Source organism: Microtus ochrogaster, chromosome 19 (genome assembly GCF_000317375.1).
Source record: "Microtus ochrogaster isolate Prairie Vole_2 chromosome 19, MicOch1.0, whole genome shotgun sequence".
Taxonomy (NCBI): domain Eukaryota; kingdom Metazoa; phylum Chordata; class Mammalia; order Rodentia; family Cricetidae; genus Microtus; species Microtus ochrogaster.
In genome coordinates, this window is record NC_022021.1 from 47,026,369 (window position 1) to 47,043,739 (window position 17,371).

At 44.9% G+C, this 17,371-nt stretch overlaps 1 protein-coding gene across 3 annotated transcripts in view; it reads left to right on the forward strand.

Annotated features, from left to right (window-relative positions):
* Sema5a (semaphorin 5A) overlaps nt 1-17,371 on the forward strand; it is a 429,658-nt gene that overhangs the window by 304,940 nt on the left and 107,347 nt on the right. For all 3 annotated transcript variants that reach the window (XM_013349712.2, XM_026783702.1, XM_026783703.1), the window contains 3 exons: nt 3,341-3,626; nt 6,949-7,084; nt 13,119-13,323. In XM_013349712.2, the coding sequence (XP_013205166.1) occupies nt 3,341-3,626; nt 6,949-7,084; nt 13,119-13,323 (627 nt within the window). The remainder of the gene's footprint in view (nt 1-3,340; nt 3,627-6,948; nt 7,085-13,118; nt 13,324-17,371) is intronic.

A 17,371-nucleotide genomic window follows, 5' to 3' on the forward strand; every position in this document is an offset into this window, starting at 1 on the left:
GTGTGCAGCATATGTACACACATCTACGGAGGCACACAGGTTTGTATTTGAACATGTGGAGACCATGGAAATAACTTGTTATGTCTTACTCTCGGGCCTTCCATCTTAGTATTTGAAACAGGGCCTATTACTGAACCTGCGAATCAACATTTTGTCTAGGCAGGCTGGCCAGCGAGCTCCTGGGACCCACTTGCCCCTTCTCTCAAATGTACATACAGCCACTTCTGGCTGTTTCTTGAGTGCTTAGGATTTGAACTGTGGTCCTGAGGTCTTCTTCCTTGTATAGCAAGCGTTCTTACCCACTGAGCTACTCCTCTGCCCCCAATCCAGTTTTGAAGAACTGAAAGAATAATACGTTTTGTTTCTTCCCAGTGTTTCTTTTTCACTGCCTTGAAACTGCTAACGAGTGTGCAGGCTCTAAGGTTTGCCATCCTGATTCCGGGCTTCCTCAGTTCTCTCCCAAGCCCCGATGCTGCTTTGTGGTCTTGGCTGAGTTGTTAAACATTTTATCGTCCTTCACTATGAAGCAGCATCTTAACACATCAGCCATCTCTGTGGTGTCTGGTCCTTGTGGGTCCAGAGGCACAGAGTCAGCTTAGCTCAAGGACTAGTTCCTTAGAGTGCAGCTGTTTTTATTAGAAACTCAACAGGAAGACTTTGTGCCTGTTCTTCTACTCAACAGTTCTTCTGTACTAGAGAGATATGCACATGCTTCTTCCCCACATTCCACCCATCTTAGTGGCAGAAGACGCTATCTCTGAGGGGATTTGATAAATCTTGGTGAATTCTACCTCTCTCTTTCCAGTTGAGTACTCTTACCATTAGCCATAGGCAGAACACCTGCTCTGGTGCTGTCTGCATTTTGTCAAGTTCATTGGTTAATGTTCATTTTATTTTTAATTTATGTACAATTGTGTGTGGATGTGCACATGTGAGTGCATTGGTAATAGAGTCCAGAAGAGGGTAATGGGTCCCCTGGACTTCCATGTAGTTGTGAGCTTCCTGATGTGGCTCCTGGAAGTCTAACTTGGATCCTCTGGAAGAGCAGAGTGCACTTTTAACTACTAGACCGTAGTATCTCCATCCGTATCTCCTCCAGTTCACACAGGGTTTCCTGTTGTCATCGATGGTGGTGGTGGTGGTAGTGGTGGCAGCAGTGGCGATCGTGGTAGTGGTAGAGGTGGTGGTAGTCATGAAAGCAGTGACAGAGGTGGTGGTGGTTCTCATTGTCAAGGTGATGGCGGTGGCGGTGGGCGATTTTGCTTGTTTTGGGTATAGCTCTCAGGTTCTAATCCGGCCATTTGAACCTGGCTGGGTACAGGATACACTCTGAAATGAATTAAAAGCCTTTTCTGTGAGCCTCTGCATACAGGTGACTCTGGAAACACTATAGCTTTGTCATTGGTCCCTGTCTTTCATTTGGGTGTCTGTTTCTGCAATAATTCTCTACTCGAGATTCTTAGTTGCCATCACGTAAAAGTCCCTCACTGTTTTATCTGTGAAGTGTATAGACGCTTGACTTCATGGGTATCTCTCCAGGATCCTGACGTGTGCACTAACTGTGCACACATCTCTCATGCACCTCATGTGCTTCAGTGCAGTTCAGTTTGTTTATTTCTCGTGTATCTCTTTCAGGTTAAAAAGCAGCAGTGACCTAGAAAACAAATCCATGGTGGCATAGAAATTAAAATCATTTCTTGTCAAGATTTTCTGTGCATCCTTTGTTTACAGAATTAGCATAAGAGCACTAGAAAGAGCTAAAGAGAAAAGCAGAATAGATAATGTCGTTGTATTTATTTTAAAAATGTAGTCATATTAAGACTTTTTTGATGAGAGAAAGAGATGATTGGAAATTGGTGACAGTTTTGCTGGACATGCTAAAAGTAGGGTCAGCATTGATATTATGTCCTGACTGTCCCAGCTCCTAGATGAGCTGCTTTGTGTCCTGTTAACATCAAGGGCTTATCTTGCTGGCAGGGCTGTTCTCAGCCATCCTGTCAATAGAAGGCAAACTGAAGCAGTCGATCAGGCATCATCAAGCACAAGGCCAGGTGAATTTCTCCACCACAAAGCAACTGTCCAGGAAAGAGAATCCTCGTATATATATAGCTTCTGTGTCTTTCTAGTGACTCTGAACATCAAAGGTTATTGCCATCGTTATCCGAATTAAACCATAAAGTTCTGATGTCTACTCAATGGATTAAGCTGCCTTGAAACTAAATGAAGGAATGACCGGTGGAACTGGTTGCTGGAGTTTTTCTAGAAAAAAACGAGGGCATGTAAGTGTGTGAAAACACTCACAGCTCCGTCATTAGGCTCAGCTTCAAGTTAAGACAATGATACTTTAAACACTTGGCGTAGAATTCTAATCCCCCAGTTCCCAATAAGCTTGACAGTTAAATAAATGCCTCACCTTCGTTTTAGCATTTCCTATATTTCAGCTGATTGCGAGACCATAGCGCTCCCAGACTCTGTTTCAACACTCATTTCCTCTCTGTCTATTCCCTTGGTGACCTAGAAATCAGAAAACAAGGCTTGATTGTCACAGTTGCAGGGTCACCATAGTAACAGCGGATGCGAAAGCTAATTCAGGGTATCAACCTTGCAGTATGAGTTTTTGATTCAGTTTTCGCCATTAAAGGTATCATTTTTAGGACCTTGGTGAAAGCATATCCATTATGTCCAGTAGCATGCAAGTGTGCATGAGTTTCATTGTTATACCCTATTAGAGCCCGCTGCTCCCCAGTGCATTCAGTCCTTCCTCAGAAAGAGAGCTTCCTCTTTCTGAAGCTTAGCATTGTCGAACACTAGAACATGTATGGATCTGTGAGCCTATGTTCTCACTTAGTTTGTTTTGTTTTTCAAATATTTTGTGTCATTTCTTTGAGATCATCATACAATTGGACCATTTCCCCCTTCCCTTTCCTTCCAGCAAACTCTCCCCTTTACCCCTCCTTGCTCTCTTTCAAGTCCATGGCCTCTTTTGTCTTTAGTGTTGTTGCCTGTGTCTGTGCATAGTACATACACATATTCCCAAATGTGTGAGCTTTTCATGGTACTATTGCCTTGTGGACTTGAGTGTAGATTTAGCAGGGTGATTGAAGATAGAGTCACACTGTTGATCTTTTATTATGACACAACCATGCACAACCATGCATTTCTTTGTAGCATTTATCAGTGATCTGCTTGCGGAGTCTCTCATTTTCCTCTTATTTCTTGTAAGGATTAGTTTTTGTCAAACAGAACCATCTTTCCTTTGAAGAGAACATTATCAGACAAGACTTTTCAAGAAAGGAAAGATGTCTAATGTTAATGTTTTCTTCTCTCCTCTCATTTCCAGAACCAAACTTTGTGTCTTCTTATGACATTGGCAACTTCACTTACTTCTTCTTCCGAGAAAATGCTGTGGAGCATGACTGCGGGAAGACCGTGTTCTCCAGGGCTGCCCGGGTCTGCAAGAACGATATCGGAGGGCGATTCCTCCTGGAGGACACCTGGACCACCTTCATGAAGGCTCGCCTCAACTGCTCCCGGCCTGGGGAGGTGCCGTTCTACTACAATGAGCTGCAGGGCACCTTCTTCCTGCCAGAGCTGGACCTGATCTATGGCATCTTCACCACCAACGTGTACGTAGCTGTGGTTATATCTCTCTCTCTCTCTCTCTCTCTCTCTCTCTCTCTCTCTCTCTCTCTCTCTCTCTATTCTCTTCCTCTTTTCCTGAATGAGCCTTTTGTTCTTTGACCTCTGAGAGTTTAAAGTTGCCTTAGAGAAAGTTTTTCTTATTTTCCCGGGCTAAGAGCCAAAGAACGACAAAAAGAATCTTTTCAGTATGAATTAAATGTTAGGTAAAGATACATGCTTTGCGGGACTTGCTTCAGGAAAGCTAATTCAAAATATTTTTTTTTCACTTGTCCTCGGGAAAAAGTAGTATCAAATTATTGTATTATGAATTGCTCCTTCCTTATTGTGTGTTCTAAACACCTTGTGAAGTACAGGTACATATTAGATAAGATTTTTGGTTTTTTCCATAGGAAAGTCATGCATTTTTGCATAATAAAAACAGCATTGTCTAAAGGTCTGAGCTTTGCAGTCACATCATTCTTGCCTGGGCCTCTGCATTGCTTGAATGCAGCTGCAATTTTCCCCTCATAGCACCTTGTGTTTCTCTTGGAAAGATGCTCCTAACCACAACAACAGAGACTATTTGATTTCGGAAAGCTTGGGAAATTTCCAGAGCTCTCATTCAGTCAGTCTTTCCTAGGTGGAGTGTCTCATGTGTTGACTTTCCCCTCCTTAGCTGCCTGTCTAGGAACTAGACACCTTGGAGAACTCTGGGGTGTGCTCCTCTGTTAGCTGTGAGGTGCAGTTAAGGTTTCAGCTTGGAGCTCCAGTCTGGAGATCCAGCAATTGAGACAAAGGTCAAGCAATCCTTTCCTTTGGAAAGGATTCAGAGTAGATGTGCAGAAAAATTCCTCATAAGGGAAATGTTGACCCATTTCTCTGACGTTGCTCCCGGTTCGCTATTGATGATCAACTTACATCCTGGGAAATCTTATTTCTGTCCAAGCTAGACAATGGGCGATGTTTTCTCCACTGTCTCTGTATTTTTCCTTTAACATTTATGTGTGTGTGTGTGTGTGTGTGTGTGTGTGTGTATGTATGTATATATGTGTGTGTGTGTGTGAAAAGTGTGTATATGTGCATGCGTATATATTCACAATGTGTGGGTGCACGTGCGTTACAGCGTATGTGCATGAGGCTGGGTCCAAAGCTGATGTTGGATATCTCCTTCCATTGCTCTCCTCTATTGGTTGCTGCAGGGTCTCACACTGAACTTAGAACTTGCTAATCCTGGCCATTCCAGCTAGCCAATCTGTCCCAGTGATCCCAGTCTCTGCCTTCCAAGTGCTGGAATTAGAGGTGGCCACCATGGCTGCCTAGCTTTCCATGGGCTCCAGGGCTCTAGTCTCCAGGCCTCACACCTGGGCAGCAAGTGCTTTATCCACCAAACAGTCTCTCTAGTCCCTCCTGTGCCTCTCTCACTTTGTATCAGAAAGCCTGCCTACAAATGGCATTCCCGAAGGGTCCCTTATACCACAGCCTCCTGCTTCCTCTTTGTCTGCTCTCACCACTGCTGGTGAGTGTTCATGCTCACTGGATTTAAACCTGCGCTGCACGGTCTTCGTTCAGAATGAAGTTAGGAAACTGTGTAGTATAGATGGCTTGCTATCACCCCCTTCACGGTGGCCATGCCCGTTGGAGATCTGCTTTGCAACCCCAGAGGTCGTTTTCACTACTTGAAGATTTTCTTTTTCATAAAAAATCAATTTATGGGTTCTAAAGTTGATTTGCTTCCCAAAACCTTGTTTAAGGACTGGTGCTGGCTGCACAAGATGGATGTCCGGGTCCTCCGCTGACATCAATCTCACACACAATGGGAGCTTGGCTTGCTGAGCTGTCCATTTGATGGCTCTGGGCCAGAAACAACAGCAGCGAGAGCTCCCATTTCCAAAGTTCTCTAAGTCCTGTGTTTGAGCCACTCCAAGGGTTTAGAAAGACGGGAAAGCGCCTCAACTGCACTCCAGGATGGCAAGCGTTCTCTATGTCAGAAGCCACCCAGCATCAGCTTCTCTCCAGACAGACAGGAACTGCAAGTTCTACTCTCCCCAAGCCAATGAGGAGGAGAAGAGCCGCAGAATGAATAGATCTACACTAAGCACCCACTTCTTTTTCATCTCCTGCAGTGGAAGCATCTGGGCTCCACATGGGGCTCTTCTCAATGCTGGACTCCCAGAAAACATTCGTCTTGTTTGAGCTGTTCCTTAGTACCATAGGCTCCTCACAGAACTCTCTCAAAGAGCTGAAATCCAGATCTTTGCTGAAAAGCAGCCAGGATGCTGCTCCCCACTCATGGCCGGGTGTCAGAAGCCTCACTGAGCAGGCTTCCTTTTCGTATATGGACATGTCTTTTACCCTTGAAGATTCCAAGCATGTGCTGCTATGAGGGAAGTCTGTAGGGTGGTTTCCTTCCCCTCTTCATTATTTGCCAGTTAAGCAAGCACAAGTTGGATGTGAGGTTCTGGAGGTCCTGTGATTTTTCTCTATGATGTAAGGAAAACACTGACTTAATTCTGACAAGATATTGGCTCAGAGCATTAATATGGAAAATACGTTCACACCCCTCGTTTAGTCTACATTTCCCTTTGAGACCCGTAGCGCAGCTTGGAATGCAGATTTGAGAAAGAAGCATTTGCCATCCCCGTCTTAGTCAAAGGGCGCTGACCTTCCAGAGCCTTCTGCTCACAGCTCTCTTGTAGAACCTGAATTCTAAATTAAGGCTTCAAATTTTTTATGTCAGTGCTCTTTAAATTTTTTCCTTGCTGACCCTTTAGATTTACAATCCCTTCTTAATAATGAATAAGATGAATCTGACAGGCATTCCTTGCAAAACACATTTGGTTTATTATTTTTTTAAAGAATGACAAACACAGATATCTGTAGATTTTGATAGGAAGAAAAGTTTGACCAGCTGCCACCTAAGTAACAGGATAAATAGGTGGAAGAGGAAGCCACGCAAGGAGAATGGCTGTCTCCGCCCACTGGAAGACAACCGCCTCCCACCCCCCACCCCCCACCCACCCACACAGCGGAATTTAAAATTCAGGAAGTTTTTTAAAATCCCTTGTTGCGCCTGTTGTAGTTGAGTGAATTTGGTCCACAGCCGGCAGGGTCATATCTGTCACTTCCCCTCATTTCATTCTCTGAATGTTTGCTTCCACGTAAAGAAAGTACAAGGCAGACCCAGGCATCACCTGGCTCCGCCTTCTTGTTAGAGAAAAGTCTTGAACTTGGAACAGCTACAGGTGAATGCCATCCCTGTGATCAGTGGAGGCCAGCTGTCACTGGCGGGCTCTGACCAGCCTGTTCCTTCTCCTTTCTCTTCTCCAGGAACAGCATCGCTGCCTCTGCTGTGTGTGTCTTCAACCTGAGTGCCATCTCGCAGGCCTTCAATGGACCTTTCAAGTACCAGGAGAACTCTCGCTCAGCCTGGCTCCCTTATCCCAACCCCAACCCAAATTTTCAGGTAATCTCAGGGGAGAGGGCATCATGAGTAAGGGAGCAGAAACCCAACATAACCTAGCGAGCCCGAGCAATTAAACCTTGGCTGCATGCACCCTGCAGCTGCAGTCTCCTGGCCCCTGGGGAACAGCACCTCCCTCCCTAGGCTTAGCTAATGTCAATAGAACACAGCCTTTTGTGGGCTATGGCGCCTGGACAAGGAAAGGGGGCCTTTTGTGAGCGTGATGACTGATGGTTAACTGAAAAAGGCCAATCCTCTGCAATGGGCTAGGAATCCAAGCTTCAATTACTGTTAATGATTATGTACTGTGTCCCCCAAATCTCTGGTCTCTAATGAATGATGTCCCAAAGAATAGGGCCCAGGGCATGGAGCAATGGGTCTTGACAAACATAATTAGAGCTCTAATTGGCAAGTATGGTGAGGCTTCCTGTTGGGAAGGGTGGATTGTGGCTGTGGCTGCTGAGAAAAGAAGCCTGGCTAGTGTTGATTCATCTTCAGTCACCCAATTAGAATGGTCAAGCTGCGATGTCCTGTGTCAATCATCCCACCTTCTATGTGCAGAAAAAGCAGAGACCGGGGGATGGTGGCTATTTATTTTGTTTGTCCTGACAGCAAGTCTATTCATCTGCTTGGGAAGCTGTAACAAAATGACACAGTTTAGATGGTATTGAGAGAGAGAGAGAGAGAGAGAGAGAGAGAGAGAGAGAGAGAGAGGCTTTATTTCATCATAGTACCCTACACTTTCAAGATCAATATGACAACAGGATCGTTTTCTGGTGAGGCATTGAAGATGACCAGCTTTCCTTGGGTCCTCCCTCAGAAGACAGAAACATCGCTGGTATTTCTTCCTCCATCCCACTGGGCAGTGTGACTCCTATGGCACTGAATGCTTCCTAGAGGTCCTGTCTTCAGCTACTATCATGCTAAGAGATAGAATCTTCATACGAATTTGGGTGCAGCACATACAGGAACAGCCTTCCCTGTAGGCCTGTTACTGTCAACTCAGGCAAAATATTAGCCATCACCAAGTTCCTGATACTATGCCTGATGTGTCAGGTGTGTAACTTTACGTGTGGCATGAATGTGACATGTGTGATGCTGCTCTATGTCCAGAGTCTCAAGTAAAATAGCCATGGCCACATCTGGTTGGAGATCAAGCTCAGCTCCTGCCCTTACCAACAGAGGCAAAATCCCAGTCCCATCCAACTAAGGGCTTGTTAGCCGCGGTCATTGATCAGTCACAGAAGGGAGTCCTCCCCACCACGGAATCCTCCCAACCAAGGAGTCCTCCCAACCACGGAGTCCTCCCCACCATTGAGTCCTCCCAACCACAGAGTCCTCCCAACCACAGAGTCCTCCCAACCACTGAGTCCTCCCAACAACCAAATCCTCTCAACCACCAAATCCTCCCAACCACGGAGTCCTCCTAACCACCAAATCCTTCCAACCACCAAATCCTCCCAACCACCAAATCCTCCCAACCACCAAATCCTCCCAACCACCAAATCCTCCCAACCACGGAGTCCTCCCAACCACGGAGTCCTCCCAACCACCAAATTCTCCCAACCACTGAGTCCTCCCAACCACGGAGTCCTTCCAATTTTGGTTGGTTTATCATCCCAGATTATAGAAGCAGGGACTTCCAAGAAAGCAGGCTTAAGAAAAAGTTTGGATTTTTGCACTTAAATTTTGGGTAAACATCAGTCAATTACAATTGAGCTTTTTTAAATTTGTTCAATATTGTTTAAGATTTTTGACATTATGGGATTAAGAATAACTACTTTGCACATTGTATTTGGATTTTACTGCTTTCCTTGGACAAAATCAAAGTGTTATCAAAGTGTTAGTATCTTCTCATGACTTCCTTGATAGAAAGGGGAAGGAGGGATGCAAATAAAATTGAAAGTACTGGTCCATATGCTTGATTACTTCCCAAAGCATTCGATTGAAAGGGTCCATGGGGACCTTCTGTCTGGAGTCTTCTGTGTCCTACACATTGAGTAATTGTATATTTTGACTGTATTTTTTCTTTTTGATATAAGAAGAAAATATATTATCCCCTTTTAAAAAGTGTTTAAACCTGAGGTTAGAAAAAGAAAGACACATATTTATAGAGCCTGCCATTGCATTATCCCTCGGACTGCAGCTCTTCCAAATGAACTGAGGGACTCAGCAGCTTCAACCTCCTTTACACACCTAAGGCAATGTGTAGTTTAGCCCAGGCATCTAGATATATCCATAGCACATAGCTAGTAAGTGCCCTCATGTCCTGCTTTTACAATACCAGGATCACATCAACAAGTTTGCTTTCGTCTATTAGTAGGATTAGATCCATGCAGAATTGTGGAGGGGGCATGTGCCGAGGTGGTACACATGCCAGGCAAGGAGCTGGCTCAACTGACGTCATCCTCTGAGCCTAGATTTGAAACTTTGAGGAAACTAAAGTTGTAGATTATGGTAGTGGTGGTGATATATGTATATGTTTGTGTGCATCTGTGTGTTTGTGTGTGTGTCCATCTCTTACTACAGACTGGTTTCTATTTACAGATTGTGTTTAGTAGTCACATTGTTATAGGAGCCTTACTGTCAGAGAGTGTGAACTCATTTTGTAGCAAAGATCCCTCAATTAGACATATATAAGTGTTGCAACATTGACAATAACCAATGATGATATTTATATTTATTATTGTTAACATTATTGTTGTTGTTATTTTGGTTTTCTTTTTGACAGTTAGAATTTATGTAGCAAATATACAATAGGAAAGAAAACGATTAACTGGAGTAACTGGTTCAGGAAAAAGTGATCTACGAAGAGAAATACATCACACTCTGAAAACTCAATTAAAACCCACAAAACAACAGAAACCACTTGGCCACCCTTAATCAGCCCCATTCCCAACACCCTTGGTGGTATTTGTGTGCCCTGGTAGAGGGAGGAGATCTTGACACCCATAAGATCATCAGCTACTTAAAACACTGTCAGGCAGAGCTTCAGAACCTTTCTCAAGTTTTATTATCAACAATCAGAATCGCTGCAGTCAACATGAAAACATGGAGTAGTCAGACAAGAAGACAGCTTGGGAAAGGCAGGCTGAGGTTTAGCTTCATCCCGAGAGTCCGTGAACACACACTTCTCTTGGCAGTGAGGTTTGAAGGAGCAGGGGAGCCAGTGGGCAGAGACACCTTGTCGAGGGTGAAGTTAGCCCATCTGAAGCTTGACCATCAAGCTCAAGTGTGCGGGAATGAGGATAGATGAGCCTGAGACAGATAACACACAAGCATTTATTATCTTCCGGCAATTAATGTAATGTAATAGAATTACTTAACAGATATTGGACACAGCTATGCTTTTTCCACTCTTGTGGTTTCTTCTTGTGTGGGGTCCCCAGGGTAGCACAGTACCTGACAGTATCTAGGGGAGACCAGTGTATATATAAGGTTCAGCTAGAGAATTTATAGCCCTTGGAGAGCTTGGTGAGCTGCTATACAGCAAGAAATATATCCAGTAAATTTGAATAATTTTCAAAATACTGGATATTGAGATATTCATTATAGGATAGCAAGAGGAAAGAATGGTAGAAAACACTTTAAATACAGTTCTTGATAATACAAGCAGACAACATGCAGAAAACACGGCCTCCAGGAATGTGCTCTATCCTAGTGCTCTAACAGGCGCCCCCAACCCCCTCCCCCCCCCCCGTTCGTGATAGCGGTTCCTCCAGGGCAGTAGGAGGACACCCCCTTCAAAGTATACCTCCAGGTTTTCAGCACACCATCTGTTTGAAGACAGCAAGTGAATATAAACAGTAGCTTTCTGCAATTGAAGCTGACGGGTGGACCATTGCTACCACCCACCCTCCAGTATTGCCTTTGATGTCAGTACAATGACCATCACACAACAATGGCCTTTAGAGCTAGCATTCACCTGCAAAGGTTTCGAATCACATCCAGTTGGTGATCTTTCTTACTTTTCAAAACTGTTCCTAGAGGCGTGGAGAAGTGGCTCAGCTGTTAAGAACACACACAGCCTTTCCAGAGGACGCAAGTTCAATTCCCAGAACCTATATCAAGAAGTACACCCATTTGTAACTCCAGCTCCAGAGAGATCTGATTATCTCTGGCCTCTGTGGGCGCCTATTCTCTCTCTCTCTCTCTCTCTCTCTCTCTCTCACACACACACACACACACACACACACTCACACACACACACACAGAGGGGGGTGAGGGAGGGAGAGAGAGAGAGAGAGAGAGAGGGGGGGGGGGTGAGGGAGGGAGAGAAAGAAATTAAAGGTAATAGTTAAAATCTTAAAAAAAAAAAACAACTCACATTCCTGATAGACGATGTGTCCATGCTTAGAGCATTATTATTAAATACTATTTATATAAAAATCCATTGGTACAGTCTTCGCAGACCCCAAACAACTGTATGTAGAATTACTTGTTCATTTATCTGTCCCATTATTCATCCACTTATTTCCCCTTGGACACCAAAGCTCCACGGACCATGAACATCCTGCCTGCGTTTAGACAAATGCATTTACAATCTAGTGGGTAGCTTCTGCGCTCTCCAGAATGTTGTCTTCTTCCTGGCATTTACAGGGACTTAATTTATAAATGCTTTCCTCCCGTTGCTTTAGTTTGTATGTCAGCCAGGAGCCAGGAGCAGAGCTTGTGTGTTCCAACCACTTAGCATTTAAGGAGACAAGCTGAGAGGCCAGGCCTCGCTTGGGGCCACAGGTCATCTGCCGCGGGCCTTCCTTTACCCTGAACACACCCTTTACATGGTGCCCAGGTGCTCCTAACAAGAATGCAGCATTAAATTAATCACCAGGCTAGTTGTGTGGAGTGCATTTAACGCTGGGTTTCTCCAGCTCCGCAATCCACCTATCATTTTATGGCATATAGGGTATTTTATCAAATGCTACAAAAATATAATTTACTTTCAAAAAAGCAATTGCCATCTTATACTCTGAACCTCTAACCTGTTATAAAAAACCAAGTAAGGAAATGACGTGTTATAAATGGTAGTTTCGGGCCGTGTGGACCCCAGCAACCCTGCTTATGTGGAATACTGCTGAGGAGTCTCACATCCTCCTGTGCCAGGCCGTGAAGTTTACAAAGGAACCGAGAAGGACCGTGGCAGTTTTCTGATCCTGAGCTGGATGCTGAGGATGCCCTGCTGTCTTTCCCACCTGTCCATCACCTTGTCCTTGCCCCCTACCGTTGTCTGTAAGAACCATCAGCCTCCTTCCAGCCCAACGCTGAGATTGATTCCCGACCATTTCTACCCTGCCTTTCCGTGTGTCTAGCAGATCATCTTCATGATATTTTCACTTCCTGAAGACTGTTCCTTCTTTCCTGTTTCTCCATTTTTCCTCATCTCCCCCTTGCTCACCCTCCTTTCCTCGCTGCTTTTATCTCTTCCCATTACCGATTTGCCGCCGTGTGTTGCGAATCCTCAGGCTCTAACCTATTCCTGTAAGCTCTCCTCCAGCAAGAAACACTAATACATTTAGTCTTGTCGCACTATTTGTGGGGCCCGTGTGACCGATATTGTCTACAGAGTAAGATGAATAGCAGAGGATTGCCATGGAGTTCAGGGTTACTTACGAGCCCACTGTGATAGCGGGAAAATGCATACATCTGTATGTGCTCTCTGGCTTCGTATCCCACGTCATTTCCCCTTCATCCATCAGATATGGTCACATTGCAATTCGACAGACAGCTTCCAAGAGGTTCAACAGACCACTGCCTCTGCTGTTCAAATTAGAGTCAACAACAGTGCCCGCTCCATCTTAAAGTGTCTCATATCCTCTTTACCATCCATTGAGAGAGTCCAAATATAACAGGTTTCCATCCACAGTAAGAGAACAGGTCAAGAAGAGAGTTGGAGGGGTTGCCTGATCTGCACACCCACTCATGTATTGTGGCTTACTCCACTTCCAGCTTGTTCTGCCTACCTCTCTGTCTGGTAGGCACTTGAGCTGTGGGCATCTGGATAGTCAGCTTTTGTAACATGGCCTGTCTTCCCTTACAGTGCGGCACCATGGACCAGGGCCTGTATGTAAACCTGACAGAAAGAAACCTACAGGACGCTCAGAAGTTCATTCTGATGCATGAGGTGGTACAGCCAGTGACCACTGTGCCCTCCTTCATGGAGGACAACAGCCGCTTCTCCCACGTGGCCGTCGACGTGGTGCAGGGCAGGGACACACTCGTCCACATCATCTATCTGGCCACAGGTAGGAGCGCTGCCTTCCTTTAGATGGGTTTCTGCCATCTCGTCATTCCATGTCTTCAGTCCCAACGCTCACCTGGAAGCAGGGCCGTGTGTCTGTACTCTGTCGCAACAAGCCGAACCCACAATGTATGCTTACTCTTGTCAACCTACAGACCTGCTCTTAGAAATCTTACTTTCGCTCTTTCTGTCCTGCATTAGAATTTTAGCTAGAGAGACAATGTCTCCTTTCTCGGCTATTCTTGATCTCCAGTGCTTCTTGGCGTGACCATCTACATTGGTCTAGTTTGAAACAATAGATGGGCTTGTTAGAAGATGCTGCCGGGTGAAATTTTCCCAGAGATTTTCATGCTGAGTTCTGATTGGTGCACAGCAGTGCTTGAGGCAAGCTGTTCCCAATAGAGGTCCATGGAAGCATCTAAAGAAAGGAGCAAGTGCAGCAAGTGTTTCCCATATAGGCTAGACAGGAGCCACCTGTCAAACAGTATACAACAACTAGACCTCTTCAGAGTTCAAAGTCACTGAGGAATGGACGCATGCTCTCCCTCGCTGCAGGACTCTGACAGTGCAGGGTGCATAGGCTGGCCTCGGGGACTGACTCAGCCCCACCTACCTAGCCCTAGACAGAGTAATTTCACTGTGGAACGGGTTCCTCCCATTGTTTGTATAGTGTGGTGGATACTTGGCACTTCCTCAGAAAGTGTGGTTACCTTTTTATGTGGTTATGAATACTGTATCATTCATTCTTTCATAGGATTTCTCAATTTATAACTGTGTTTTAATTGCTCAGTTTATTGTATTCACAAACTTGCAATGTCTTGTTGTTCCCCATTGTCACTGAACTCATTTGGCACCCCGGGGGTGCACGGTGAACAGAGGGGTACCAGCCTGTTCTTCTAGGGCTCACATTCTTAAAGGGACATGTCTGTAATAAATCCATCACCAACAAGAGTGACAAAGAGCCAATGACTGGGTGCCAGTGGAGGGACGTGGTGATGGATATGCCTGGGAGGCTCCCGTTTCATGGCTGGACAGTGTCCCCCAGTGCCGGAGGCATTAGACACTGCACATTACAGAGAGAAACTGGGAACACTGGGAGATGAAGGGTTGGTTGCCAGTCCTGCTGAGTGGTCAGTGATGCAAGGAAAGATCCTACGATTGAATGGGGATGGTATAGACCCGTCGGGGGAAGCCTGGGGAGTCGCAGAGGGATCCTGAAGAGAAAGTCACGTGGTATAACTGCGAGGAGCAGCAGTTTGCAGAATGGGGGTGACCAGGTCCTCACGGGAAGTCAGGAGGAGAGCTGCTTTCTTCTTGTTGTTTGTTTGAAGAGAATAAAAGAAATTCCTTGCCACTATGGGATTGTGGCTCTTTATGGCTTTGTTTGTCCTTAAAAACCAGAAGGCTGCCTGACCCACGGTAGATTTGTGGAGTAAATGGACTGGATCGTCCCAAGGGTGTTCCTGGTCTTTTATTGTAAAGGTTAAAATTAATGTGGCATAGATGCTTTTTTTTTCTCTTTGGACTTCTAGAGACAGCTGAGGTTCTCATCTGGCCCTGTGGTAAGGGATGCTCAGGGGTGGAACTGAGCTAGACCACGCGCGAGCTCACAGGCTGCTGTCCTGTCCCCACCAAAGAAGGCAGTTCTGACCTGTTGACTTTCCTCAAGCTCGCTATGATCAGCAGTGAGCTCTGCAGATGACTTCAAGGAATTCTCATACTCATAATGATGAGTGCCTCTGTTATTTCTGCTTGTTGGCTAGAGCAGGCTCTCTCCTGGTTCAGATGTGGTCACCTGTCCATTGCCATACTTATAAGTAGAGAGATATTTTTGGGTTGTGTCTCTTTATTTGATTTTTTTTTTTTTTTTGGTTTTTTCGAGACAGGGTTTCTCTGTGGTTTTGGAGCTTGTCATGGAACTAGCTCTGTAGACCAAGCTAGAATCGAACTCACAGAGATCCGCCTGCCTCTGCCTCCCAAGTGCTGGGATTAAAGGCGTGCGCCACCACCGCCCGGCTTTATTTGAATTTTTTGAACAGTAGTCTTATATAGCCTGTCAAGCTGCAAGTCACTGCATAGCCTAAACTGACCTCAAGCTTCTGATCCTCCTGCCTCAGCTTCCCAGGGGCTAGGATGCATCTTTTCATAAAGGCAACAGTTGGATTATGAAAGTTTGAGCTTTATGGATTGATTAAATATATATTATGGCAAGCTCTGCTTGCTGATACATCATTTTAGGGTTGAGACCCTCAACTTATGAATCACATGGCACAGAGAACTCTATGCCCACAGGAGTATATCTGAGAATCTTTATTACAAATCATCACACGTTTGAACACATGTGAAAACAGTCCACCATAAGGAAGTTAGAGGTCTGACGTGAAACAGTAGCTGGCATCGGTTGGTTATTAAATGCTTTTAAAAGCCGTTGGCACTCCTTCTAGAAGCTTTCACACAGAAGTCTAATTTGAATGACCTCCTGGCTTGGCTCCCCAACCCCACTCTATATCATGTCATATACCTCACTCAGTTGCTTTTTGACCTGACACGCACAGATAGACGATGGGTGGCGATCCTGCCTTGCACACGTCTACCTGTGACTTCGTCCTCACAGTTCATATGATCGACAGCATCGTATTAATTGGTTTTAATTAAGTTTGTGCATTGTAAAGCAACTGCTGTTGTACCCTTAGTGGACTAAAATAGAACTAAACTTGGACAATCACTGGTAAACCACATGTCTATGACTTGCTGTACTGTGGTATTTCCTTATTGAATTGGCTGGGTCCAAACCCACAATATCTCGAGGGGTTTTGCGTGTTAGCATTAGCTTAGGCTTGTGGGCTTCAAAGGAGCCCAGGTTTACTGACTCTTTCCCCAGGTTTACTCCTTTGTAGAAAATGAGTCACACCACAATGTCTTTTTTTTGTTGTTGTTCTATTGACCTAATGTTTTGCTTCTGTTTTAATATCTTGCCCATTTAAATGCAGAGTACTTAACATGTAAGTAAGCTGTACTACCTGTAATCGCCAGTCGTGTTGGTAGGCAAAGGCTCCACATACATCCTTAGTGAGTCTTCATTGTTCACTCATCAAGTTGTTTCTCTCAAAGGGGTTTGTAGTGGAATGATGAGGTCCTGCAGAGAGTCCTGCTCTAGACCTCATGTGCAACTCAGGCAGGAGCATGGAGCACTGCTGAAAGCTGAAGGCCTGTTAGATCAGCTCCTCAAGTCTAGCTTTGGAGTTCTTATGAGTTGCAAACATGTTCCGTTAACCTCTAGGTAGGCTAGTTAACTCTTACAGCATGCCAATGTATTTTCAAAATTTTAAACTTTTAATTCACAATACGATTTAATTTTAGTAAAAGTCACTTCTTTGAAAGTTGTCTGAGTGGGAACTGGGGTACATTTCCGATGGCTACTCCTTTAGAATGCTTACAACAGGAACCTTCTAAGTGGTTGAGTCTTAAGCAGATAGACTTTTGAGTTTTTTTTACAGAAAAACTACCTGCAAGTCCTGTTGAGCACTGCAACCTGGAATTTCCCTCCTCCCTTGGTTAGAGACCAGCAGACACCATGACATCCAGTCTACTATTTGAAGGCTCTTTGAAGACCTCCCTTGTCTCCTTTGTCCCATGGGGGCCTGGCTCTTAGCTTTGCCTTGGCCTAGGGATCCTCTTATTCCACATTCCTCCTTTAGCCATGCTGCCATCTCAGAATTTCTCCTTTCCTTCTAAGATCAGCTGTGGAAGTTTCATTTTTATCTGACCTCGTTTCCGGTGTATTCAAACTATTCTGAAGTTAAATTGCATATAACTTTAGAATGGGTTAACTTTAGATTGTAGTAACTGTTGTATGACTCAGAATAGTGTAAAAATCAGAGTCAATTTTCTGGCATGCAAATTATACTCCAATAATGGATTATTTTATTCCCAAACATTTACTTAAAAGCCGCCAATAGCCGGGCGGTGGTGGCGCACGCCTTTAATCCCAGCACTCGGGAGGCAGAGGCAGGAGGATCTCTGTGAGTTCGAGGCCAGCCTGGTCTACAGAG